This window comes from Lepidochelys kempii, chromosome 11 (genome assembly GCF_965140265.1).
Source record: "Lepidochelys kempii isolate rLepKem1 chromosome 11, rLepKem1.hap2, whole genome shotgun sequence".
Taxonomy (NCBI): domain Eukaryota; kingdom Metazoa; phylum Chordata; order Testudines; family Cheloniidae; genus Lepidochelys; species Lepidochelys kempii.
Window position 1 is genome coordinate 69,220,330 of NC_133266.1, and position 26,928 is coordinate 69,247,257.

The following is a 26,928-nucleotide window of genomic DNA, read 5'->3' on the forward strand; positions in this document are numbered from 1 at the left end:
GGACTGCTCCTGCCAGAATCCATGTTAGGGTTGGGACTCTGGTAAGCTTATAAACATTTGTGCAAGGTTCTTTTGTTTTTAAAATATTTTCTCTGTAGTGCTTTTACCTTAAGACTAAAGTAGGCTTGCTTAGAAAGAACTCTGTGGTTATTTATATCTGTATCAGTCACTCTTATCTATCTCTGAAGAGAAAGCAAACAGGTCTGTTTAGGCAGAGTGTCTTTGTTGGGAAATACACAGTGAAAGCAGGGAACTGAGCAGCCTGTGAATACCGTTATCAGAAAGGAGAGAGACAGCTCTCCACCCAGAAAGGCAAGGGCTGGGGAGCTAAAACATGGGTCGATGCTCTTGCTGAACCACTGTGGGGAAACACAGGGATAGTTGCTCTGAACTGTCACATTCATCATAAGAGTTACTATGAACAAAGTTGTGGCAGACACACAAAATGAGTAAATATTTGTCACATTTCCACCTCCAGGGTATTTATTGCATTATCTGGCAATATATTTTGGACTAAATGCAATATTCCAATTGACGACAAAAGAAAGCCTACATGTAGGTGCCCTGTGGAAGTCACATAAAGATTGATTTTACAATAACCTTCTCTAGAAAAAAAACAAGTGATTGAAATGTCTTTGGCATGAAATCAATGCTGCAAGAAAACTAGTCCCTAGTTTGGTGGAGGCATTTACATCTGATGACCTCCCCTCCCACCACCCCGGTTCTGCAAAATGAAGTCTGCATTCCTACCTGGAAGCAATCAAACTCTATTTTCCTTTTTAAAAGGTTTCGAAAGTCATTTCTGTGGACGTTTGAGGGGGAGTCTGTTTTTTAAACACGGCTATTCTTTGAGTTTTGAAAATTTTCCAGTGTAAAGCTCCTTAACAAGTAGCCTATAAAAACTGTTTTATTTAATGAAGCACTCCTAGAATCTTAAAGCATTGTTCAGTTATTATCTACTTACGTGTGCTTGTTAGATTCAATGTTGACCCATTACATTTACTGGTTTGCTACTTTAAATGACATTCTCCCTCCTCCTGCCTCATGGAAAAAATACAACCTTAGTTACCAGTCACACTAGCTGCTACCATCTTTTCCCTACATCTTTCTACTCACTAATGTAATATATGAAGATACAGAGTATCTTGAAAAAAAATCCTCTAAGCAGTACTGCTGTATAATCATTTGGGCTGAACTGCATTTTGTAATAAGCAACTGATACTTAGTGCTTTTTATGCACCCAAGACTACAAAGAGCTACAATATATTCTTGGCATTAGGCTGATTTATCAGTATAAACGAAAACTGTTTGGCCCAATCTGGCCATAACCCTATGGCCAACAATTTTTGCAAGTTCTCTCCAGCCCCAGCATAACCCTCTCAGAGGAAAACACTCTCTAAATACATACTGCTTTGGAGTTCTTCTTTTTGGGCCTCTCATTCTCTAATCCAACCTGCAGTGAGAGTAAGAATACCCGGTGAAAAGATCAATGAATTCTTGTATTTCTATTTTCCCCATGTCCTACATGCAGATCTACATGCAAAAACCAGGTCCTGTATTCCTACAAATCAACAGAGCATGATTCAATATACACACTCAGTGAGGATATAGAAAACAGAATCACACCAGATTCAGATTGCTAGTTTATGATTTAAAATTATTAAAGAATAACCATGCAGTTAACATTAATAGCTGCAGTTAAAACTATTCATGCCTGCTGGGTTAAATCAATTGATAGAGCCCTCTGCCATATATATGTACTACATCAATATATCCATGCAAAAACTAAGCACAGTAAGTGTTAGACTCATAGAATATCAGGGTCAGAAAGGACCTCAGGAGGTCATCTAGTCCAACCCCCTGCCCAAAGCAGGACCAATCCCCAATTTTTACCCCAGATCCCTAAATGGCCCCCTCAAGGATTGAACTCACAACCCTGGGTTTAGCAGGCCAGTGTTCAAACCACTGAGTTATCCCTCCCCACAGATAGAACTGTATCTGAATATAGGCCACTGATCAAGGAAATAGAATATACTGGGTGAATAAATTCTTAATTTGAAATAGGGGTAGGGAATGCAGAAAAAGAGAGAAACACACAGCCTTCAATGAAATTGGCTGCAAGAGCTTGTTTTCAAGTTCTGATGTGGAGGCCTGAAGCACTGATTCACAACAGCCAGCTAGTGGGAGGTAGAAATGATGCTTAGTTCAAATAAAGTGGAACTGCTCTTCATTCAGCAGCTTTTAAAAAAAGATCTTCTTGTACTTTGCCTTTTGTGGAGGCACAGCAAGACCCTATGCTCTGTCACAATAGATTTACAAGGGAGCAGTATTAATGTTGTCATGTAATCTAAACGCAGATTTAAGGATCCCAATCTTAAAATCCTTTTTTTCTTTTTTGCAAATAAAAATACTGTAACTATGAATGTTGATTTTATCTTCACAAGCAAAGATAAGGCTATTCAGACATGGTATATACTGTACTGCAGATTTATTCATCTTCTGTTTCCAGGAACAGATCTACTTGAAATGAGTTATGTAAATTAAAAGGTGCTTGAAATACATGGGAAATTAAAGTTGTATATAATATTCAGCTCTAACAGGTAATAGCTTTTCTACCTAGATTTTAATGATCTCCAAGACAGCTCTTTGTACAATGGGGAAAATGTCCAAGAGATACTCCTGTGGGAATTCTGCACCACTGAGCATGTGCAGAATTCATGTCCCCCGCAGGCTGCTTTGCATCCCTGCAGAAAAATGACTGAAAGGTAAGCAAAGGGAAGCTGCAAGAGCAGTCATGCACCACTCCCTAGCTGCGCAGGTACATTGTTTCAGGCACCTCGAGCAGTCGGCAGAGAGGTAAATCACTGCAGGGCTGGGGACACCCCAGGCAGTGGCTCCTACCCTGAGCCAAGATCAGATGCTAGTCCCAGCTGGGCTGGAGGCAGGAGACGATGGGACTTCCTCTTCCCCTATAAGGAGTGGCTAGGGCTGTGTCAGACCCATTCCCAGAAATCTCCCCCAGCTGCAGGAAGCTCAGCATCCTTCCCTGCTTCCTGCCCCCATTGCTCCTCAGCTGTGGGGGAGGGATCACTGTACAGGGAGCTGGTCCCCCATCCGCCCAAACCCCATGAATCCTGAACTCCCATACCCAGACACCCCCGCCAAGCCTCACCCCGTACTCCCAGAACCCTCCTAGCCCTTCATACACCACCTTCTTGAACCCCCTGCATCTGAAGCCCTCTGCACCCAGAGCCCTGCATCAGGACCCCCACCCCTGCAACCAGACCACTCCCATTCAGCTCCCTGCACTCAAGCCCCGACATCCAGACCCCTACGCCACTGACCCCCCAACTAGCTGCACCCAGACCCCCAAGCCCCACTCCCCCAGCACCCAGACCTCCCTGCTGAGACCCCCACACCCAGACCCCTCCACTGAGCCCCAACCACAGAGTCCCATTGTCCCTGCACCTGGAATCCCTCCAACGAGCCTCTGTGAATCCAGATCCACCCCCATACCTAGACCCTCCCACTGAGCTGCCTGCACCCCAGACTGTCCCACGCAGAATCCTCTCACCCCACACCTGGATTCCCCCCCATACTGAGTCCCTCCGCACTTGGATCCTGCCTGGTTGAGCCTGCCCACCCACACCTGACGCAGAGGGGCAGGGCCCCGGAGTGTTTCTGGGGTAGGCCCAGGCCTTGTGCAGTGTCAGGGTCAGGTGCAGCCTTGCCACTGACTCCATGTCCTGGGGGGTGGGGAGGCAGCAGCGTGATCTCCCACCTTCATGCAGTCAGTGGCCTGTGATCTGCACTGCCATGCTGGAGCCTCTGCATTTACTTATTGACAAATAAAACGTGCAGAATTTCAACATATTGCACGCAGAATTTTAGGCGCAGAATGCCCTCAGGAGTAAAGAGGAAAAAAGTTCGCTGTTCATGTCTCAATTAAATGCACATTTTGAAAATAGTGAGCTTTGTATTTGTGAAGATTACCACACAGAGCACTGGAGAATGAAGCCATCTCTCCTCTGAGCAGGTACAAGGTAAGTAGTGGTAATGCAAGTTTCTCCACGCAGCCCTGAAGGGACGACACCTTTAGGTGGGAGTTAGTTCATTCTCCATGATTGTTTTTTAATCCTTTGCCTTGCTGAGTCTGACAAATGTTATAATGCTAAGTGAAACAGTGGGATGTGTCTCATTCCTTGAGTCAGGTATCCACATCAGAGACCACAACACTGCTATCATGATCATTTGCCTTTTTGGGTCTCCTTCTCTACTATTGACCAGATATAGCAAGAGGCGTTAGAAATTGTGGAAAAAAAGTACTATTACACACTGCAACTTCAGACCATTCTCACCACTGGATAGGCACTGGCATACTCCAAGTCAGACTGTCAAGAGCATGAGAGGAAATAAAAACTATCAGAATACAAAAAACCCAAAGATGGCAATCAGGAAGACATAGGCACTGAGTTGTAAAAGTTTAAAATTCCTTGGTTTTGAGCAACGAGAGCACAAATGCTAGCACCGGTTCAGAAGTCAGGAATTTCTGCAACCATCAACCAGATTAACGAGAGAAATAGAGACAAGTCTTTATATGCTGCATCACTATTGGGCGATAACTCAACAATATTTCACCTTGTGGGATCTTGGATGTGGGAGTTGGCCCATTATGAAATTAGGGAAAACTGAAGAGAATTTGCAGTGGAAGAAGACGGAAACCAGAGTCATATGTCTTAAAAAAAAACAGAAAATGATATTCTAAGTTTTTCTGCAACAAAAATCACTTAAGAGTAAAGCAAGCCTATGGGGCTTCCAGAATGATACGGTAGGATACTTGGGCAGTTTTCATCGGTCTCAGAACAAATCACAGTAAAACATTCTTAGAGGAGAATAGTCCAGGAGAAAAAACTCTGAGAAAGAAATTGCTGATTTTGGAGGACTGGGAGGTTTCACATGGTAATACCTTTTCTGACATTGCTCCACTGTTTGGAAACTTCCTGTCCAAAAGAGAAAGAACCAACCCTTCAAGAGAAAATTTGTAAATTCTACCCATCTTGTATGGTATTCCATGAGTGACCACACAGATATTTCAAGGAACTTTCACAGGAAGCAAAACAGCTTCTTTTTGTAAGAAATTAAAAAAATCTGTTTAACACCAAATCCAAATATGAAGTTTTCTATAACAAATAAACTTTGAAACAAAAGGTTTTCAAACAAATTCCACCTTTACTTACTGTCAAAGACCACAGTTCAGATTTCTTTGTGAATCTAATCTAGTTTCACACAAACTTAAATAGAGACAAGATATAGTTTCCTTGTTTCTAAAGTATCAGAGGGGTAGCCGTGTTAGTCTGGATCTGTAAAAGCAGCAAAAAGTCCTGTGGCACCTTATCGACTAACAGACGTATTGGAGCATGAGCTTTCGTGGGGGAATACTCACTTCATCGGATATATTCACCCATGAAAGCTTATGCTCCAATACGTCTGTTAGTCTATAAGGTGCCACAGGACGCCTTGTTTCTAAAGACTTCTTTATGTTAACAAGGCTTAGCAAAAGAAGCAGAGAACCCTGAACTCAGATCCTAGGAGGCCAGGTTTTCATTTCACTTTTATACATACATAAAAAAGCAAAACCAAAGATGCCTGAAAGAAGTTAACAGAAGCATAACTAAATGTCTACACAAACCACTTAAAGCATATTCACAATTTTGTCTTGTCAAGCAATTGTGAGCCAGGTATCAATCCTAAGAATATAATTAGTTGTATTTTGTTTCAGTGTGAATAAAATCATGTGCCTTAAACCAAGGCTATTAAGGGACAGACTTTGGCTCAGACTTATGAGCTAATATATCTACCTCCTGCTTTCCTTGGCCTGAAGTCACAATTGCCCCTGGGTCAGGGCAGGAAATCGCAGGGGTTTCTCATTCTTCAAGTGTTAAAATTTAGGGGTCAAACCTCCCTCAGTGTGTGTGCAAAACTCAAATATTTGGATTTAAGATCATTCATTGAGGAATGCCCCCCTTTTAACAGTCATACAGGAAATTGGGTGCAATACGTTAGGGATATTATGGCATAAAGTTTCTTCCACAAGACTCCATTAGACAAAGTTTTCTACCAAACAAGGACATTGCTCACAAACTTAACTAGTAAATATTTATGAGCTAGATCTTCAGCTGCTGCTAGTCACTGACTTCAGTGGCTACACCAGTTTGCACCAGATAAAGATCTGGCTCTTAAAACTGAAAGACTGTATGGTTAGTAGCATGGGAATACTGTTGGATATTAGGGACGCTTATTTGCACTCCAGAGAGATTAGAAATCAGACATTTCTTTTGGGTGAGGAAATGCAGCCTGTTTAGTGAAATGCAAATTTTAATTACCAATGGCCATCAGAATAAAGTATATTAAGGTCTAATAGGGACCCTTATTCATGAGGATTTTGGAAATGATATTTCAGTCATTAATTTCCTTGCAGGCCATGAAAATACACTTATAGTCAGGACTGGATAAGCAGTTTAATTGAAAATTGCCCAGAACAAACTAAACTGAAACCTCAAGTGCTCTAGGAATTAAAGCATTTTTCCCTAATCAATTCCATGCACAATTTTATTAAAGTTTAATTCAACTAAAATCTAAAAAAACTCATTTTAATGTTCATATTTCTTAACCTTTTCCTCACCATTGAGGAAAACTCATCCATTATTGCTTTCTTGTTAATGAAATAAAGAATGCAAAGTCATAAAGGTATCAAGCATATTCTAGTTATACTGTTTGGGAAAATTAAATTAATCCCCAATTCCAGGAGGTGGGAATGTTTCAGTAAAACCAATGTCATATCATGACTAGTATATAGATGTCACACAAAAAGGGAATGAGACACTCATAGTACAAGATATACTGTATGTCCATTAAAAGATGGGAATTTAATTAGCAATCACTCATTCAATTTGTTTCCCCAGTGGTAGAATTTTAGGCCTTTTACACATAAATATAAACCTATTTAGAGGAAAATAAGACCATTCCATTCAACAGTTCCTCGGGATATTCCTCCAGAAAAAAAAAAAACATGAACTCTTAGTTGAGTAAATAATTACAGGATCTTCCAAGAGCTGCATGAAACCTCTCTGCAAATGGTAAAAGCTAGGATTAAGGATGTGGATCATTCTTTAAAATATATACTCTTAATTTGCCTGAGTTGAATAATCTATATCAGGGATTCTCAACCCTTTTTTCCCCCTGAGGCTCCCTACAACATGCTATAAAAACTCCACAGCCCCCCTGTACCATAATTTTTTTTTCTCCAACATCAAGCGGTAGGAAGCAGGGCAATTGCCTGGGGCCCCACATCACAAAGGGCACCATGAAGCTAAGTTGCTCAGGCTTTGGCTTCAGCCCCAGGTGGTGGGGCTCAGCGCACCAGGCTGCAGTCCTGCGTGACAGGGCTTCAGCTTTCTGCCCTGGGCCCAAGCGAGTCTAAAGCCAGTCATGCTCGGCAGACCCCCTGAAACCTGCTGATGGGCCCCCAGGTCCCTGGTTGAGAACCACTGATGGATAGCAATCTTAAAGAGGTAAACTAATGCTATTGTTAACTGCCTTAAGATTCTGTCTGCATTAGAACAACAGAACTGGCTTAGGCACAAACGATTCTATGTGCCCACTCTTAATTCATGTTCCAAACTGTTGCACTATTGCCCTATGTCAGTACTAGTACTGCTCTAGACCATTTCAGTTGCAATGGCCTCTGAGTACCCACCCCATAAGCTACAGAATTGTAAGAGTTTTCAAAAGATAATCAGTGCACCATGGGACAGTAGCAGGAGAGACTCTCTCAACCATGTGCACTATCATGAGAGCTAATTTGGTCCACGCTGGAATTAAAATGGTGCACACTGGAATGGTACAGAGTGAAGCAGTTTGATGTACCTACATGTATACTGGTTGGAGCTATTTTGTATGTGACAAAGTGTTTTTCAGATATACTAGGAAGATATTACCTTTCTTAAATGGTAAATTTATCTCATATAGATTGGACCTAAGTGACTGTGAGCTCCTGTGCCCAGTGATCCTTCCTTAGTGCCCAGCCTCATTTCTGGGAGGAGACAGGCTCCAAACATCTCAATAATGCCAGCTTTGAGGAAGAAGTCACCTGGATCCCCAAGCTATTTAAAAAGACCAGCTAAGAACGGTATTAATACTGGTTCACAGGAACACTGAACTGACGTGCTTTCCATCAGCTGATTTACATTTAGTTTCTAAACTGTGACCCCTCACCCCTAACACCCAACGGAGTGAATGCTGCATCATTTCTCAGATTGCTCCATATGGTCACTAATGCTGGAACAGCTTAAAAAGATCCATGCAAGAGGAAATTCTGTAGACCCACATCTTGACTAAATACCTCCCCCAGTGATTAGTGAAGAGAGCATTCAGCAGGAAAAAAATCTCTACGCAATTTTATACTTTACTTATATTCATATTTACAATTTAATGTCTATGAAACTGACACACCTATCCAGTTCTCCTTGGATGAAGGAACTGTTGGCTTCAATGTAGGCCTCAAGTATAAGGCTATAATGTAGAAAACTGGGAGGTTTGGGAGACAAGAAATTATCAGAGCTCTCTCTGGAAAGGGTACAGAGAAACTTTTGCAAGGTGTGGGAGAACAGCAACATCAATAAAAAAAATCATGCACGTAATTGTACAAGTTACTAACCCTCAGGCTTCCACGGCTACCCACTGACATGCGCTCATCTTCATCTGAAGCCTATTGAAGAGAAAGTGTAGGAGACAAGAAACAATTAAAAGAATACAGATAACAAGCAATGAAACAAGTACTGATAGAATCAATTAACAGAAGCCAAAGGGAGGAAAAGATTTTGTGCTAAACTCCTTAAAGGCTTGCCCAGTACACGTTTCATTTATATTAGACAACAAACATAAGAGTAAATATAACAGTGCCACGTCAAACATTGGACCATTTTCAGGCAATACAAAGGAAGTTCTAAAGCATTCCCCTACAGGCTGAACAGGTTAGGAGCTTGTACAACTCCTCTTTGTGCCATGTCTGGCTCATGCAAAACAAACAGGTTCATTGTTCACTTGTGCAAAAGAGTTGGATTTTAATTTGCAAAAACTCACCAGAATTCTTTGCAGAGAGGCATGAAGTGTTGCACAAAATTAACAGTAAATACATTTGTTTTTAAAAGAGACACTGCCAGCGTGCTGCAAGTGACGTACGTAAATATGTATGAAGAATGCACAAAAGAAAATACTAACCGAGGCATTTCTTCTGGATCTACGAGAATAACGCTCACTGTCTTCCTATCAAAGCAGCAGAGAAAATAAGAGTGAAATGTTGAAAGGACAGAAATAGTAAAACAAAGCCTTCAGTTAGAAAAAATGAAACCTCAGTGTTAAGAAGGAAGCTGGATTTAGCAAGGTTTAATCTGATAATGATAGATGATGCACTATGGCAACTGAGGAAAAAAAATTAGAACTTGCTATTTCCCTATACCTGTCCTCCTTCCTTCATCCCAGCCCATTCTTCACTACTATACATTTCTAAAATACAATGGCAAGTTATATGCATTGTTTTCTTTAGCCATGTTGGTCCCAGGATATGAGAGTGACAAGGTAGGTGAGGTAATATCTTTTAGTTGGACCAACTTCTGTTGGTGAAAGATACAAGCATACATGTCGACTTTCTAACGTGCCCGGGGTTGCTCCCCTCCAGCTCTGCCCCAGACCCCACCTCTACTCCACCCCTTCCCAAAGGCCCCACCCCTGCCCTGCCTCGTCCTGCCCCCGCTCCCCCTAGCACCCTGCCTGCCTCCCAATGCCTCCTGCCCACCACAGGAGGGGGAGGTGCTGATCAGCAGGGCCACCGGCCAGTGGGAGGCACTGGGGGGAGGGAAAGAGCTGATGTGTGTTCCAGCCCTGGAGCACCCATGTAGTCAGTGCCTATGGAGACAACCTTTAGAGCTCCCCAGGGTCCCTAAGAAGAGCTTGAAAGCTTGTCTCATTCAAAGAAGTTTCTGCTTGTCTCTCTTATTAATACCTAGACATTCACAGTGCAAACACACTGATTAAGACAGTTAAATGCACTACCCTAGCGGGTCTGAGAGCCTGTAGCTAAAAGAAAGCTTTCTAGTCTATAGTTCCCTCAGAAAGAAGTCTTCAATTTGAATGGCATTCTCTACCCTGTAAAAATGAGAATGCAATCCACCTTTTAATGTGGATTTGACTGAAAGACATGGCCTTTGCTAACAAGCTAAAAGAATCTATATCCTACTTCCAGTAACTGGGCTGTATTATACATTGCTTTGTATGGGAACTTGGAACACTGACAATGTAGTAGGATGCACTAAATTTCAACAAAATGGTTTTAACACTATTTAGCAATGGCTAAAAAGTAGAATGAAAAATAAACGTACGTGTTATACAACTATATTTGCCACAGGTGAGTTGTTTAAATTTGTTGGTTTTCAAGCAAGCTTCAATATTCTGTGGTTAGCGTTCTGCCCATTAAAACTAAGCTCTGGATTTGGGAAGCACTAGAGATAGTGAGCTCTTGCTCTCTCTGTGGAGCATGCAAGGTTTTGAAGTGACAAAAGGCTGACTTGTGAGCTCTCAAGGGAGTATCATCAGGTGGGTCTTGCTCACATGCTCAGACTGATCTCCATTTTCAGGGTGATGAAGGAACTTCCTCCACGTCAGAGAGACAGGGACCTTGGTTTTGTTTTTGCCTCTGCCTCTCTGCAACATGGGGTAGGGGTCACCAGCTAGGATCCTCTGGGTATAACTAAGGCTACATCTACATCTAGAAACTTCAAAGCGCTGCTGCAAAGTGTGAGTGTGTGAGCGCTTTGAAGTGTGAGTGTGGTCATGCACGAGCACTGGGAGAGTCTCCCAGCGCTCCTGGTAATCCACGTCCACGAGGGGAATAGCTCCAAGCACTGGGAGCACAGCTCCCAGAGCTCGGAGCCTGTCCACACTAGTGCTTTAAAGTACTCAAACTTGCTAAGCTCAGGGGATGATTTTTCACACCCCTGAGCCAGCAAGTTAGAGCGCTATAAAATTAAAGTGTAGACAAGCCCACACTAAATCAATTCCCTGCATTTGCCAAGGCCTTGGGCACTGGTGTACCTCAGACCCTTCTATTCTCTGCCTGTGGCACACAATAGTTTAGTCTCCTGAGGGCTGTAATATTTGAATCTAATCCGGGTCAGTAGGTTCAACACAGGGGTAATGGGGTGGGGTTTAGTGGCCTGTAATGAGCAGGAGACCAGACTAAGTGATCTGGGGGGCCCTTTTGTCCTCAAACACAATGAGGAACCTCACCTAGTCTGGATGGTATGTCACCCTGACAATGGTGGGAGTGTAATCCAAGAAAGTGTGTGGCTGGGGGGACAGGGGAAATGGATCAGGATTTCAAGAATCAAGCCAAAAATTTCCAGACATTAACTCATGTTACCAGGTCGGGATACCCAAAAAGACCAACCTGGGAACAACAGCCCTGCCTCCAGTCCCTAACTAGTGAATGGCTTTATAAACTAAGGATCGAAGAATAATTTCTTTTTAAAAGCTGAAATAAATACATTTGAAACCAAATCTGGTCTGTTTTAGCAATTGTTTTAGTTACCAGAAGAAAAAAACAACTTTTTTCCAGGTCTAAAGCGAATTTTTGTGTGTGCTTTTAAATCAAGAAATCCATTTTTAGCAACTATTTCAATCTTATGTTATGACCATCCTATATATTAGACCCTTCAAACTGACTACAAACAAAAATACAAGTAAGCAATACTCTAGATGCAAAGTTCAAAACAGTCTTCATAAGACTGGAAACTGATTCTTCAAATATAGCAATATACCTGTCCCATGGAATCTCAAAAATTGTAAGCTGTACAAGATTTCAATGGTAAAATTATTTTTAGCTTTGTTGATCAAGGCCTACCATCCACTGCTCGATGTCACCCCACTTTGTATCCAGACCATAATATTTCTATAGACAGAAAAGGGAAAAACAGAATTCAGATGAGACAGATAAGCACTGAACTTTGAGACGTGCATTGCCATGGTTCTGCCGAGCTCCACAGTCAGTCTCTCACACTGAAACACGCATGCTCAAGGATTAGACAAACACGCCAGTGCAAAGCTGAAAATTGCAGAGTGTGACTCAGCTCCTTGATGCCACTGTGAAAAGCAGCGCATGCCTGAAACAAGTTTCCTTATAAAGAAGAAAAGTGTTTTGCTTTGTTTTTAAATCAGACAATCATAAGCAAAGCTGTGGGCAAAGGAGTGAGAAAGGGTGTAATGAGCCTTGGGTTCCTGACCCAGGTCAGTCAAGACTTGTTACAAGGGGACTGTACATAACACTTCCAGGATGAAAAGTTCCATAAAACCATGGATTTGTACACTTGGAAGGAGGACAAAGTGATTAAAATAGAGTTAATCTCCATGTACTCTTATGAAAATGAACAATTCTTAAAAGATCCTTTTCAAAATGTGAATAGGCTTTTTCACAACTTCCATCATCATGAAAGTGGTACAAAATCATGAATGGCAAGAGGTTACACATTATAAGGAACCTGCAGTACAGTTTAGGATGTGCAGAACCACAAAAGGTGGAGGGTAAGGTCTGGAAAGCCCACACCCACTCAGTACCAAATAACACATAGAATCATAGAATCATAGAATATCAGGGTTGGAAGGGACCCCAGAAGGTCATCTAGTCCAACCCCCTGCTCAAAGCAGGACCAATTCCCAGTTAAATCATCCCAGCCAGGGCTTTGTCAAGCCTGACCTTAAAAACCTCTAAGGAAGGAGATTCTACCACCTCCCTAGGTAACGCATTCCAGTGTTTCACCACCCTCTTAGTGAAAAAGTTTTTCCTAATATCCAATCTAAACCTCCCCCACTGCAACTTGATATACATTCCAGGAAGAAAGCCTTCAGTTTCTTGGTTCATATTTTCTTTGCATAACAACTCTGGAGTAACCCTACTGATTTTGTGATTGGATTAGACAAGAAGTGCTTTAGAGTTCAGTAAACTAACATTTCAGGTTTTTTCTTCCCATATAAACACTATTAAAAACTCTATTTTGGGGGGGTTACTGAAAGTCTACTTAACACAAAATAGTATGACAAACTTTGTGAAAGTTATGACAATTAAAAAATTACTGCTATAAAGAAGCATCACTGGAAACAAGGAGTAATTAATTCGTATTTCGGAGGAAGATGTACATCAGAACAATTTATTTGACTAATATTCTCCTCAAAAGGATTCATATTATTGTAAATAAGCCCACATCTAATCTTTGCCTGTACCTGCATTGTTGGTAGTGCCTTTGAGAGGGAGACAGGGAATTGTTTTTAAAAGCATGGCTTCCTATTTTGTTTAGATCCCATAACATTTAAGTTAAACATTCAAGAACTGGAAGTCTTTATGGTATAACTCAGTGTTTAGCATCAACTCAATTGCAACAGTTTCATTCACCTTACTTCCTAAAGCAATCTGCATATGAGAAAACTTGGGAAAGAGACATTTGTTGGCTTTCCTTGTCTAATTCTGTCAGATTACAAACATCTCGCCTAATTGGGCCTTCAAACCAAAGGGGGTGATCTGGCGAGCCCCCTGGAAGGAGAAAAGCAGTGCTTTACAAAGGAGATCATAAACATGACTACTCAGTTTGGAGAATCCGGGCAGACAAAAACCACATGATTAACTTGATAGATACCACTGGCTTGGAGGAACAATTGAGAATAGGTGGATGGATGCTTACTGCAGTCTTATACAAGTATGAAAAATATTAGAATATAAGCTTCCAAAAGCAGTCACTGTCATTTAAATAAAACATTTTTAAAATAATTAAAAATAAGAGCATTTATTTAGTGCTTTATATGTTTAAAGCACTATGCAATAGTGTTTCTACAACAAAGAAAAAGACTCTTATTCAGCAAGGTAATTTACTTGCATGTTTAAAATTCAGCAAGTAAGTTATTGCTTCTCTTTTCCACAAAGCATTTAAGCATGGGCTCAGAAACCTCTTGCAATGTACAGACACTGCTTAGCCATAAAGAAATAAGAATCCAAAGCGCACTTCAAGGTAGGGCTTAATTCATTTCATTTGTACTATTTCTTGTTCTTTCTTCAGCAACTGACCATAGTTCCATGCTTTAAGCATCTCATCACAAGTGCTGAGATAGAACTGGAATATGACAACCTACCCCAAAATTAAATATAATGGAAGGTCCCAATCCTGTAAATAAATGCACTAATTTAGACAACTGCAGAGTCCTGTTTGGTAAAACTTACAAATTTTGCTTTGTAATATTCAGGACAGGTAAACTGATTAAAATACACATTTCCTCCAAAACAATTTGCTTGCAATTTTGTCTGGTAACCAGATTGATTTAAATTATGTAATTCAAACCTAAAAATTCCATGAAAATAAAATACAAGCCATTGTGTTTACATAGGAAGCGTCTCTAAATAAAATTAACAATATGCTCAATGTTTTGTGAACCATGCTTTCTGCACACTTCTGAATTCAGTCTTGTGAACAAGGCCAAGGAGATATCCATAGAAGATTTCAATGTTTCTCAAATTTACCTCCTGGCAGTTTACAGTTCTCCTTTGTGCCTTCCCTTCCTCCACCCACCTAAAGCTACAAGGTTTAATACCACTGATGAAAGAAAGGCTATTGAGTGCCTTAGAGGTTCTAGTCTTTAATTTATAAAATGCTCTGACATAAACCGGATCACCTCATATTGACTGAAAATATTTAGTAGTCTTTTAAATATGTAAAAGTATTAGACATTTGCCAAACCAACTACATCAAGTCTCTTTCTTCAAGTATTCAAAGTTGACTATTATCTAGTTTCCCTGCAGATTTCTCTTACAAATGGTAAGTAATTCTAGGACACTTTCAGGAAGAAAAATTATGTTTACTCATTCATTTGATCTTTTTAGTTAGTATGCTATTGCAAGCTTCAAGTGCTGTTCTAGTCAGAAAAGTGACATTAAATAGCATTGCAAGGTTCCAGTTTTAACATCTGCCAGTGATTCCAGATCAAATTTACTCTGTTTATAAGAGTTAGGAAAAACTAACTGGCACATTTTTAAACACTAAAGATGGGATTTGAAAGTTAAACCAGGTAGTTCCTGGTTCATGTAGTAATGATTCTGAAGGTCAAATTTTATCTTGTCCTAGCTGCACAATCAGAATGCCTCTAATAGGGATGTACATATGTAGTGTAACTAAGTGTTAATATTATCCCATAATTGGGACTTACTTAACAAATCTGTTGACATGCAGGCAGAAACCAAATTCAACTTGCTCTCCCAAAACAGAGTTGGTTCGGCAAGGATAATGGAGATTAAAATTTATTTTTTGTCACTGAAGTAATCAAGCTATTACTCTGAACAGATAGCAGATCATTTCAATAAAAAAGTGTCTGTTTTACATACTCACTTTTCAGAGTATAACAGCACTTTCAAAACTCTACACTATATGGTCAGCCAGTGAAACATGCAACAAAGGATAGGTCAAAAGCACACCAGAGAGTGACAGGTCAAAGCAAACCAGAGTTTGATTTTCAGAAGACACTTATGGTTCAATGAAAGGTAAGAGGCTCAGAAGGATCATTTATTAAATAAGGTGGATGACAGCAGGTTTATATAGTCTTGGATTTCCTTCTTCTCCCAGATACTATGATAACAAAGTATTTTTTTAAAACAATTTTTCCGTTAAGGTGCTACATGGTTCATGCACAGCAAGTATTGTACAGCTTGAGATTTTGACATAACATGAAGACTTGCTGATGATCCGTTACTACCATTATAAACATTAAAAATTGTAATTTTTGCATTCATTCCACAAACTGCTGTACAGTTTATGACACATGAAGCCACCACACAGTTTCACATTATGCCTGATTTGCCAGATTAATCTTTCGCTGACTACACTGATCATTTACATGAAAACCAGTGGGAGGGAATAACCTGAAATTATGAGATGAGCTAGAAAGATACTGCAGTTACAAAGAGCGTGTTTGACAGGGGAGAGGGTTGTTTTAAAATGTTTGACTAAGCACATTTTCTTAACTACCAGCAGAACTCTCAGAGCTGGGGTGAAGGAGGGACAGTTAGGTATGGAGACCACCTAATAGTTAGGGATAGTTACACACACAAAAAAACCTGCTGTGTACCATGCGTTCTTGAAGGGTTTTATTTCTGAAATGGTATCAAGGCCCCTGATGTGACAAAGAAATGCATGCAAATCATAATGCAAGAGATCAGACAAACCCTACCTTTTGGACCTGATAGATCTACAGGAAAAAGGGGAAGAGGAAAGAAATTGGGAAAGAAAAAATGCTTGTATGAATAAATTAATAGCCATACAATTTTAGAACCTATTGTAAAAGGAAAAGGTTGTTTATACAGTACATACAGTAAAGTGTAAATACAGAAATAAGCCATAATTGAAATCCAGGAAACCTTTGTAAAATTAAACTTCCCTGCTTTCTCTCTCCAACTCCCCCCCCCCCCCATATTGAGCTTAGTCAAATTATGCTATTCCTGATTTTAGACCCACTTGATACTATACTACAGAAACAGATGTAGCTGCATGTTAACATGTAAAAACATTTCTCAAGCTTTACATTGAGTCTGTGGCATCGAGGCAGGTTTGCAGTCTTTCTGAACAGTGATTGTAGAACAAACGTCCAAAAAACTAGCATTGTTCCTGGACTGATGGGAAATGGCATAATGAGCAGCAAAAGCGTGTACCCTAATGACCATAATTCTGTTTTGCAAACGTCTCCAATAAGTACTTGTGCTAGGAACGCTGCTGAAGCCACTTGCACTGTGGTCGAATGAGCTGATACTGTAGGGGTAGTGTGACATTAGCTAACTAGCAGCACAAACAAATGCAAGAGAAAATCCAGAAGGAAGTCCAGCATGGAAACCAGTTTGCTTTTCACGCTGTCATAGAACCATAGAATATCAGGGTTGGAAGGGACCCCTGAAGGTCATCTAGTCCAACCCCCTGCTCGAAGCAGGACCAATTCCCAGTTAAATCATCCCAGCCAGGGCTTTGTCAAGGCTGAAACAACAAATAACTGTCCACAACAAATAACTGTGTAAAGCGTCTGGTGCAGTCCAAGTAAAAGGCCAAAGCTCTTCTCACATCCAATGAATGAAACTTCTGCTCATCTGTATGCACATGAGGCTTCTGGAAAAATGTTGGCAAATAAATTGCCTGATGAATGTGGAAATTGAAAACTACCTTTGTCAAGAATTTTGGGCGATGGTGGAGGTAAACCTTATTCTTATGAAAAACCATGTAAAGAGGTTCTGAAACCAAGGCTCCCAATTTACCCACTCTCTTGGCTGAGGTTATTGCACCAAAAACACCATTTTCATAGAGAAGTGGAGTAGGGGGCAAGTCATAAGAAGTTCAAAGGAAGGTCCCATTAATTTTGTTAGCATGAGATTGAGATCCCATGGGGTTCTTGCACTGGAAGAAATAACCTATCCAACCATTTTAGAAATCAGAGCGTAAATCTTTTTTTCAGCTCCGTAACTACTCACTGCAGAGTGGAACGTTACAATCACAAATGTACTTTAATGAGAACTGTCAAGGCATTACTGTTGCAGGTGCCAAAATGTGCTTAATGGAAGCCTGCCCTGGAGAGAGACTTCTCTGCCGAGACCTGATAAAACAGCATTTCCATTTGGCCAGGTAAGTATGCCTTGTTCAAGGTTTTCTGCTGTTCAGAAGCACTTCCTGAACGTTTTTCAAGTACGTCATTTCTAGTGGGGCTAGCCATGAAGCATCCACACCGTCAAGCTGATGGCCTGCAGATCGGAATGGAGCAGACGGTCATGGTCCTGAGAAATCATGTCTGAATCTAATGGGAGCAGTAGAAGAGACCTCACTAACAATGCTAACAGGGTTCAGAACCAGTGTTGTTGAGGCCACACTGGTGCTATTGGTATGAGGCAAGCATGATCTTGCTTGGCCTTGAATATGACTCTGGGTAGTAATGTTATCAGAGTAAAGGCATACGCAGGGTTCATGAGAGTAGGACAGTGTCCGTCAAAGAACCAAGGCTGTGACCCCTCTGGGTGTAGAACAGATGGCATTTTCTGTTGACCTTTGTTGTGAACAGGCGCACCTGCAGAGTTTCCCACAGCTAGAAGGTAGACCTGCTCATGTCTGGATGTAGTGACCATTCATAGGGAGGAAAGAAGGACCCGCTCAAGGACCTGCCAATGTGTTCTGCTCTCCTGGGAGGTAAGCAGGTTTGAGGTAAATGGAGTTGGGTATGCAGAGTTCCAAAGCAGAATTGCCTTCTGGCACTGTTGGGAGGAATACGCCCCTCCCTGTCTGTTTATATAAAACATTTTCTATATTGGCTGTTAACACTAACAGATTTTTTTCCTGGAATACATGCACAGAAGGCTAAGCAGGCCAGACAAATAGCATGTAGTTCCCTGATGTTTATGAGTACTCAGATCATGCAACGACCACGACCCTTGAGTTTGCAGGATTTCAGTTTGTGGCCTCCAAGCCAGGGATGATGTCTCCATGACCAAAATGAGTGTTGGTTACAGAGAAACGAAGGGAACTCCTGCACAAATGTTCGAGGTCCACCAATCTAGACAGCACAAAATTACCTTTGAAATGCAAATGACTGTCTAGACAATGACGAAAGGAAGCATACACTGACGCTAACCATCCTTGAAACCTTCTGATATGTAGTCTGGCTTGTTGCACCATAGAAGTATATGCTGCCATGTGCCACAGACGTCTGAGGCAAACGTGCACTGTGTTCCATTTGCCTCAAACCTGAGGAAGTTGCACTGGTCTATATGGATCGCTATATGGAACATCCTTTAAGTTGAGGACAGAATACCAGTCGCCCTGTTCCAGGGAAGGAATGATGGAAACTAGGGTAACTATGCAGAACATTTTTTTTCAGGTACTTGTTTAACTCTTAGATCTCAAATAGTTGTCAGACCATATTTTGCTTTGCGAAGAAAGAAATAGCAGGAATAAAAACCTTTCCTCTTGAAGAATACAACTTTCTCTATTGCTCCTGCTATAAGGAGATTCTGGACTGCCTGCTGAAGAATGGTCGTGTGAGAATGGCCCCTAAAGAGGGAGGGGAAGAGGACATAGAAGTAAATTGAAAGGAATATCCCAGCTCCATCATGCTTAGGACCCACTGATCCAATGTGATGGGAGTCCAAGCATGGAGGAAGTAGGATAAATGACTGACAAAAGGAACAGGTAGGAATATATTTACCTGTACACTGCTCTCTAAAAAGGCCATCAAAATGCATGTTCTGCTGGTCAAGAGGAATCTGATGTTGCAGATAAAGGGGGCAGTGGTCACCGCCTGTAATTCCTGTCCCCTTTTCTCAGGGGATATTGAGGCAGAGGTATAAAGCTCTGATATCTGTAAGCCTACTGTGGCTGGAATTGCTTCCTCTTCGTTGCCAGTGTTTACATTCCAAGGGACTTCATTGTTGCCCTGGAATCTTGTTAGCTATGCAGTCTATCATCTGTCTTTTCTAAAAAGAGGGATGGACCCTCAAATGGTAAAACCTGGATGGTCTGATGTACTTCAGGAAAGAGACCAGAAGACTGCAGCCACAAACACCACCTCACAGAAATAGCGGATGCCATGGAATGAGCTGCTGAGTCTGCTGCATCCAAACTGCACTGAAGAGCAATCCTTGCCACCACCTTACTCTCTAGCACGAGAGTGAACTCCTGCCTGGAGTACTCTGGTAGCCTGTCTTTAAAATGTATGATCTCTTCCCACAGGGCAAAGTCATAGCAACTCAGGAAAACTCGCTGGTTAGAAAATTGTAGCTGTAGGCCTCCTGTCAAATAAAAGTTTACAACCAACCAGGTCCAGTCTCTTTGATTCCTTACTATTCAGCACCGACATTTGGTAACCCTGCCTCTCCTGCTCACTAGCTGCTGCCACAACCAAAGAGCCTGGGGGTGGGTGAGTGTAAATATGGTCAAAGCCCTTAAGAGGGACATAGTATCTCATCTCTGCCCATTGTGCCATAGGCAGGACAGAAGGCGGGGTCTGCCAAAGCATTTTAACTGGCTTCAGAATTGCTTCATTAACCGTAAGTGCCACTCTGGAGGTTCCCACAGAAGCTAAAATGTCCACTAGCCTGTGAGATTTCTCACAAACCTCTTCTACTTGAGCATCTAAAACCAAGAGCACCCTTTTAAGCAGTTTTTGGTGAGCTCTGTAATCCTCTGGTGGAAAGTCGCTCACTATCTTTGCTGCCTCATCTCATGATGAGACAGAGGACGCACCAGGACACTGAGGCAATAGAGAAAGTTGTTGTATTCTTCAAGAGGAAAGGTTTTTATTCTCTTTCCAATAGAGACTGCTTTGTAAATTAAGATTAATCCTCCCGCGTCCAATTTAGCCTTAAAACAGAGAGTAGGTTTATCACAATTTAGAACCTTTTGGGTGCTCTGCAGTAAGCCCAAACATTAATTTATATAGTAAGAAAATGACTTCTTCCTGGGAAAGATTAAACAAAAGGAATAAATGTCGACCATAATGAGTAGCATAATCAATAACTATCCATTACTTTTACTTTTAAGCAAAGAGGGATATCCAATTGCAGCTATATAATCAAATATTTTTCTTCTTCTATCAATAGATCTGTAAGCAGTCAGGACTCTAGTATTTACAATATTTCAATACAGAAAAAAAAATCTACTTTATTATTTCCCACAGTGCGAATAGTGGCTTAGTTACTGCAACACCTAAAATAAATGTACCATTTAACATGAACGGTACATGTTTGCTACTACACAAAAATGATCAAATTGATAAATCCTGGGGCAGAAAAAAGGTAAGCACTATTGTCAAGATGGAAGGTCTATGAGTGATGCAGTATTAATGCACATATAACCTTCATGTCTTCCCCTTTCAATCCTTCCGTGAATCACAGTACCTGTTTTTAGCTGCTGTGCAGTCTCAAAACTGGATACAGGCCAATCTTCATACAGGAACAGCAATTTCTCTCCCATAGATAAGTGGAAAACAAATTCCAGCCAAAACTTCCCTGCCCTCCAGGACAAGCCAGCAGGAGTTTTGTTTCCTTGTCGGTCTCTCACTGCCTGTTAGCCATCTAAGGCTGGGAAGGTATCACACAGAATCCTAGTTACCCGGTGTCAGATCTGGGTCAGCAGGTCACATGACCTACAGACATTAAATCCAAGCAAGGAAAGAAAGTGTCCTAATTCTCACTCAGTAGGGGATTAATGGAAATGAATTACAATTGCAAGTCTTTCACCTTTATTAACTTAATTTATTTACAAAAATACATCTTGAAGGAACAGTTAGGAAAGGACACTATAGAAATGTTTATATCAGTATTTTGTTGTAGCTGGTAACTATATTTTCCTCCTCCTTTGGCTTTGTCTGTGCAAGTGAGAAAAGAAAGTCCTGCAGCCAAAGATAGCAATGACGGTATTTTTTGTAACACTACCCCCTCACTTGGACTGTAATGGCAGCAGTAGAGTTAGTCAAAGGCAAGCGGATTGTTGATGTGTACAGCTCTCTGCTATGTCAGACGACACGTAGGGATTTTCTGCTGAGGATTAGAAAGAGTGGGATGAGATTACCATTTTCTTTTCACTTCAGACAATACTATCAATTTAAACAGTGGTATCTAGGTGTATGCCCTAGAAAAAAAGCAACACATTTACAGTCTTGTCAGCGGAGAAACCAGACTGTGCCTCTAAGTAAAACACATCTCAGCATTCTACAGTAACTATTCACAAAACTGCACAGTTTACATTATGTTAATGTCTTGTATCATTGCTGCAGAATATTGTATTTCTTAAATAAGAGACAAGAATTTAATTTATTCTACAGCCCCAGAAAAATTTTAGAAAAAGATTCTGCTCTCAGTTACATCCTGCTAATCGCTCTGATTTAGGCACTTCCCTGTTCAGAAAAACTAAGCTGTATATTCAGGAATTCCTTCTGCTTTACAGAAATTGTTATTGTTGTACTGATTAAAAACAAGAGCCTGAACATATGCAGTCATTTCTCCCAGTAAGGAACATAAGAATACAGTGCCTGAGCCTTGGTCTACACTACCAACTTATATGAGTATAACTACCTTGCTCTAGAGGTATAGACAGTGCTATGTCGACTGGAGGGCTTCTCCCATTGACATACCTACCGCCTCTCAGGGAGGTGCAGTATCTACACTGACAGGAGAAGCTTTCCCGTTGGTGTAGGTAGTGTCTTCACTGAGCACTACAAGTGTAGACAAGCCCTTAGGGTCTACCACTGCTTCAGCTCCTGCTGAGTAAAGCAGTTTAGAAAGGGTTTAGGAAGGGTGAAGAACAATGGTTGCCTGTTATGAATACTTAATATAACCAATTATGTTGGCATCTGCCACCGATGAGGGCTCTTTATCTACCTCCCATGGCCCCAGGGATGAAATTATATTGGTCCCTAGACTAAGAACTGGGGATCCTTCACCTCTCCTCTGAACCAAAAAGAAACAACTAAATGTGGGAAATATTACAAAAAGCAAAAGAAATTCATATAAATCTATTACTCCCCACAAGACTGTTACTGCCCAATGCCTAACCCCTCCAACTTCAAAAGCCTTATATAGCCCATGCTGCTGAAGGACAGTCATTTTTTCTTCTGTTTCTGGGGCAATAATTCTGCCTCGGCTGAGGAGAGTGGCCACAAATAAATTCATTACTTCATCAAGATTAGGTGGCTGGATCAAAATGCAAGTTGGAGTCAAAATGAATCATGAAACACTGATGCAATGAAGTGTTGTAGCGGTGACTTCTTTGATAAGAGCAGCTTTACACTCAGTCCTTTCCAAAGGTGTCTCCTTTGAACCATAAACCTACAGCAGAGAACTATGGGCATAGTTTGGGTGGAAGTAGGGTGGGTTCTGCTCCCCCATCAAATGGCAAGCCTCAGGCAGCCACGGAATTAGGCCCCCACTATCATGGGCAGCCCCATCAGCCCGACTGGTATTTCCCCCAAATACAGAAGTCAAACTATGCTTATGCAGAGAACTAGTATGCTGCAATAGAAAGAAACCACTTCCAGGACATGTTTTAATGTACATAATCAAAATTTGTTTTACCCTTAATTAAGAACAGAAAGAAGATTTTACTGTGTAGGAATAGGAATTTGAAAAGTATGTTTACCCTGTAGAACATGATAGGTTGGAACTTCACAGGATTATACTGCTCTCCTTTTCTAAGTGACAAAGATTTACAAGAGTGTTATGTTTCTACATTAAACAATCTTGTGAGTATAACCTCTAGATCCTTATTTTATTTTTGCCCTCTTCATCACTCACAGGTTTGCCACAAACCCCTCACAAAGGCTAGCACCTGCGTTACTTGGACCATTCACTCCAGGATAGGTCCATTTTTTCCTAAACAATAACTCAATATCAGAAGGTTGTTTTTTCTTTTAAAAAATATTCTCCAGGGGCGCTCTCAATCACCAAGGACTCAAAATGGTTTATACAAAGATTCTAGCCAAGGGATGGCAAAAGTGTTACCTTAGGAACCTTTAAGCCTAGGCTTCGCCCTCTTGACATCTACTTGAGTTTTTTGAAAAACAAACAAAAAAACAAAGGTATATGCCAGGCCCATTCCCAAATCATGCCATCCCCAAAACATTTTTCAGTTATCTGTACCTCCCTTTTCCACTAGGATGTAAAAGCGTCCATGAGGTTACAAGCAAGACATACCTAAAAGTGTGTGTGCAATGAATTTAGTACCATAAGCATTGTATATTACACACAATGCACAACCAACCTGTAGAGCTCACTGCCATGGGACGTTGTGGTGGCAAAAAGTACAACTGGATTCAAAAAAGAATTGGCTTAAGTTATTTGCGGATAGGTCCATCAATGGCTATTAGCCAAGATGATCAGGGTCACAACAGTATGCTCACAGCAGTCTGACACCTCTGACCACCAGAAGCTGGGAATGGAAGACCGGAGCGGATCATTCCATAACTGCCCGGTTCTGTACACTCTCCCTGAAGCTCTGATACAGAGCACTCCAGGAGACAGAATACTGGGCAAGATGGACCATGGTCTGACCTAGGCAGCTCTTATGTTCTTACATACTGTACGAATGGGTTCAGTTTCTGATTTCCTCACCCCAAATGAGAGGAAGTTTATTTTATACATCATAGAAGCAGAGTGCTCCAAATGGATTCGATCCTAACCTTTCGAGATTATAGGACTATCATACTTTAAACTTATGATACATGTAATTTCACTCACACACACACACACACACACACACCCTTCCCTTGTTAAAATATTGCTGCTCTCTGGTACATCAAAAATCTGCAGTTTGGCTGGATCATGCCCTGCTCCATCACTTTATCCATTCTCTCTGCCTCTGGTTGGTGGCTTACCCAGTGCTCAGCTAATTAGACATCCTGGCCTCGTATTTTTGGGTTGGTGATGGTCAGAGTTCATGTCTAAGATGCACCATTTATAGAATTGTTTTATTCCCATTAGCCATCCTTTCATGTGTGCATTCCCTTTCAAAAGTTTATCAAGCAAATGTCTAAATTGTCCTTATATTTAAGGAACAATTTGTGGTCTGTGTTCCATATGGCACGGATGTGTGGTTTATCGAGCTGTTCAGACACTGACACTGCAATCTCTACATTTCCAGTTCATATTGGTTCTGTTTTACATTGTGCTGGCATTTCTCTCAGAGTTCCAGTCAACTTCTTGTTTCTTCAGTCCTTGTGGACACCCCATTCTTAATGTTCTAGACATGTTCTCCTCCAATTGCCTGGCTTTCTTTCTTTATCCCCTTCTTCACTCCCTAAACCTGGATTACTAGCTGGCACCAGCTGTAATTGGTAAATTCCTTCTAGGGTATCTCCATTCTCTGCTGCTAAGAATCCATACAACTCTTCTGGTGCCACTGTGCTCCCAGCTTCCCGGACAGAGCTTTGTTCAATTGCTCATTATCACAGTAGAGATTTCTCTTTGATTAACTTTACTAATTGCTTCTCCAAAGGCTAAAAGCAACTTGTATTTTTCCCCAAAAACAACAGAAAAACTCATTTGCTATTTTTTTTGGACTCAGTCTTCTTGACATATCAGCGTATCACAGACCCTGGTTCTTGTGTCCAGCCTGACCCAGCTTGAAGCCCTGTTACATTTTCCAGGGATTTTTTTTTTTTTAAAAAGATGCCTGACTTCCTGTCATATGAGACAACCACCTTGTCCTCCCCCAAAACATGCTGGTCCATTCCCCTTGTCTCATGCCATGCCATGCCCTCTCACTTTACTCCCAAAATTAGCCAAACCCTGTTCTAGCCTCATCACTCCAAGTGGAGAGATTCTGCCCTTTTTTCTTTTCTGTCTGCCACAGTTGTTAAATTGCTATGTTAAATGTTAAATTGCCCCACTGGAGGAGTCAATGGGAGCTGAACTCAGGTCTGCTTTTAAAAGACAGTTTACATAATTCTTAACATTAATTCTACTCTACTGCAAACAATCATTGGCACATTAATCAGTAGGCTGTTGTGCAGTTACAATGGTTTCTAGCAGAATTATTTTGTAATTCTCACTAAAGTAACTTGGTAAATAATTTATCATTACTGCACACAGAAAATTCTGGAATCATCAGGAGGAGCTACAAAATAAAACAGTGTTCTATACGGAGCCAAATGATCTTAACCCACACAAGCAACAATGAGCAAGCCCCAAGTAAGGTGCAATATATATACACATTTATTATGGTTCACACATTCCTTTAAAAGGAAAAGAAACTGCGGATGGAATAATGTACTAAAAAAGGATATTTTTAACCTCTAGGTAAAGAGAAGGAATTTGTAGCTATACACCAATTTTTGCCCTCAATTGTATCCATGGAATGCAAGTAAATTCTGCCAAAAGAGAGGTTCGAATTTGGCCCTCCACCATTTATTTCTCCCAATCAGCTTTGGCTCCAGGCTCTACATATGGGTAGGCTGAAGAACATGGTTACACAATATGTTTTAATAGTCAGCTCTTGTAATAAAAATGCATAGCTCATTCTGCATGTAATAAAATTCAAACTAAGGATTAAGACAGATATTATTTATACTAAGCTTTTATACAGCAAATTTCCTACACTGATATTAAAGTATATTACACAGAGATCTCAGTTTTATCTCTGTGAAGCAAATATCCCCACTTAACAATGAAGCAAAGGTTGAGAGACTTCACTAATGTTATGCGCTAGTTGGAAGAATTAGAAATAAAAGCTAGGGGGATCACTTTCCAGTCCAATTCAAACCACACTGCCTCCCTGTGACTGAAGGCAATGCAGTCATTTTTGTAAGGCTAAAAAAAGTTACTTAGCTTGCAGTGAGAACATCTGGAAGGTTTTAACTTAAGGACTCAAAAAATGTACATATTTTCTTAGCTGATCCATGCTGCTTAAGCAGATCTCTCAAGACATGTGCACTGCTTTAAGCATGAGAAAGTGCATAAATATTCACTAATTGATTGGTTCTTAACTGTTATAAATGCCTCCATCAAAACTTTCTACAGTAAATAAAATGAGTGGTTTTGAGTCAGAGTTATTCAGCATGGCAGCGGTGTGAATTTTACTGCTTTACTGCATGTAGCTCAGGGACAGATTAGGTTTTTTCCTTTCTCTTCATAAAAGAAGTCAAATGCCCTTCTGACTACTGATGTTACGAAGTGTTCTCATCCAAGGTTTAAAGCTAAGAAAGCTCCTGGCTGGTGGTTTCTTAATATATGCTACAGCAATGTCTTCTGACCTTCTAACATCTGTAAGACACTCTTGTCAATGAAAAACTGCATCTGTAGCCACTCCCTCCAGCTCTGCCCTC

The 26,928-nt window shown here is 40.9% G+C and overlaps 1 protein-coding gene across 9 annotated transcripts in view; it reads right to left on the reverse strand.

The window, feature by feature from the left end:
* LRRFIP1 (LRR binding FLII interacting protein 1) overlaps positions 1–26,928 on the reverse strand; it is a 186,062-nt gene that overhangs the window by 62,902 nt on the left and 96,232 nt on the right. For 2 of the 9 annotated variants that reach the window (XR_012154390.1, XR_012154389.1), the window contains exons 3-4: positions 9,280–9,324; positions 8,717–8,767 (exon numbers count right to left, since the gene is read on the reverse strand). The exons of 3 other annotated variants lie outside the window; for them this stretch is intronic. Coding sequence is in view for 2 of the 6 variants with exons in the window: in XM_073306757.1 (XP_073162858.1) it covers positions 1,409–1,453; positions 8,717–8,767; positions 9,280–9,324; positions 11,957–12,004; positions 16,315–16,332 (207 nt within the window). In the remaining 4 variants the exon portion in view is untranslated. Of the gene's footprint in view, positions 1–1,408; positions 1,454–8,716; positions 8,768–9,279; positions 9,325–11,956; positions 12,005–16,314; positions 16,333–26,928 lie in introns of all 9 variants that reach the window. 4 more of the 9 variants (XR_012154386.1, XR_012154385.1, XM_073306757.1 and 1 more) reach the window with 3 other exon arrangements.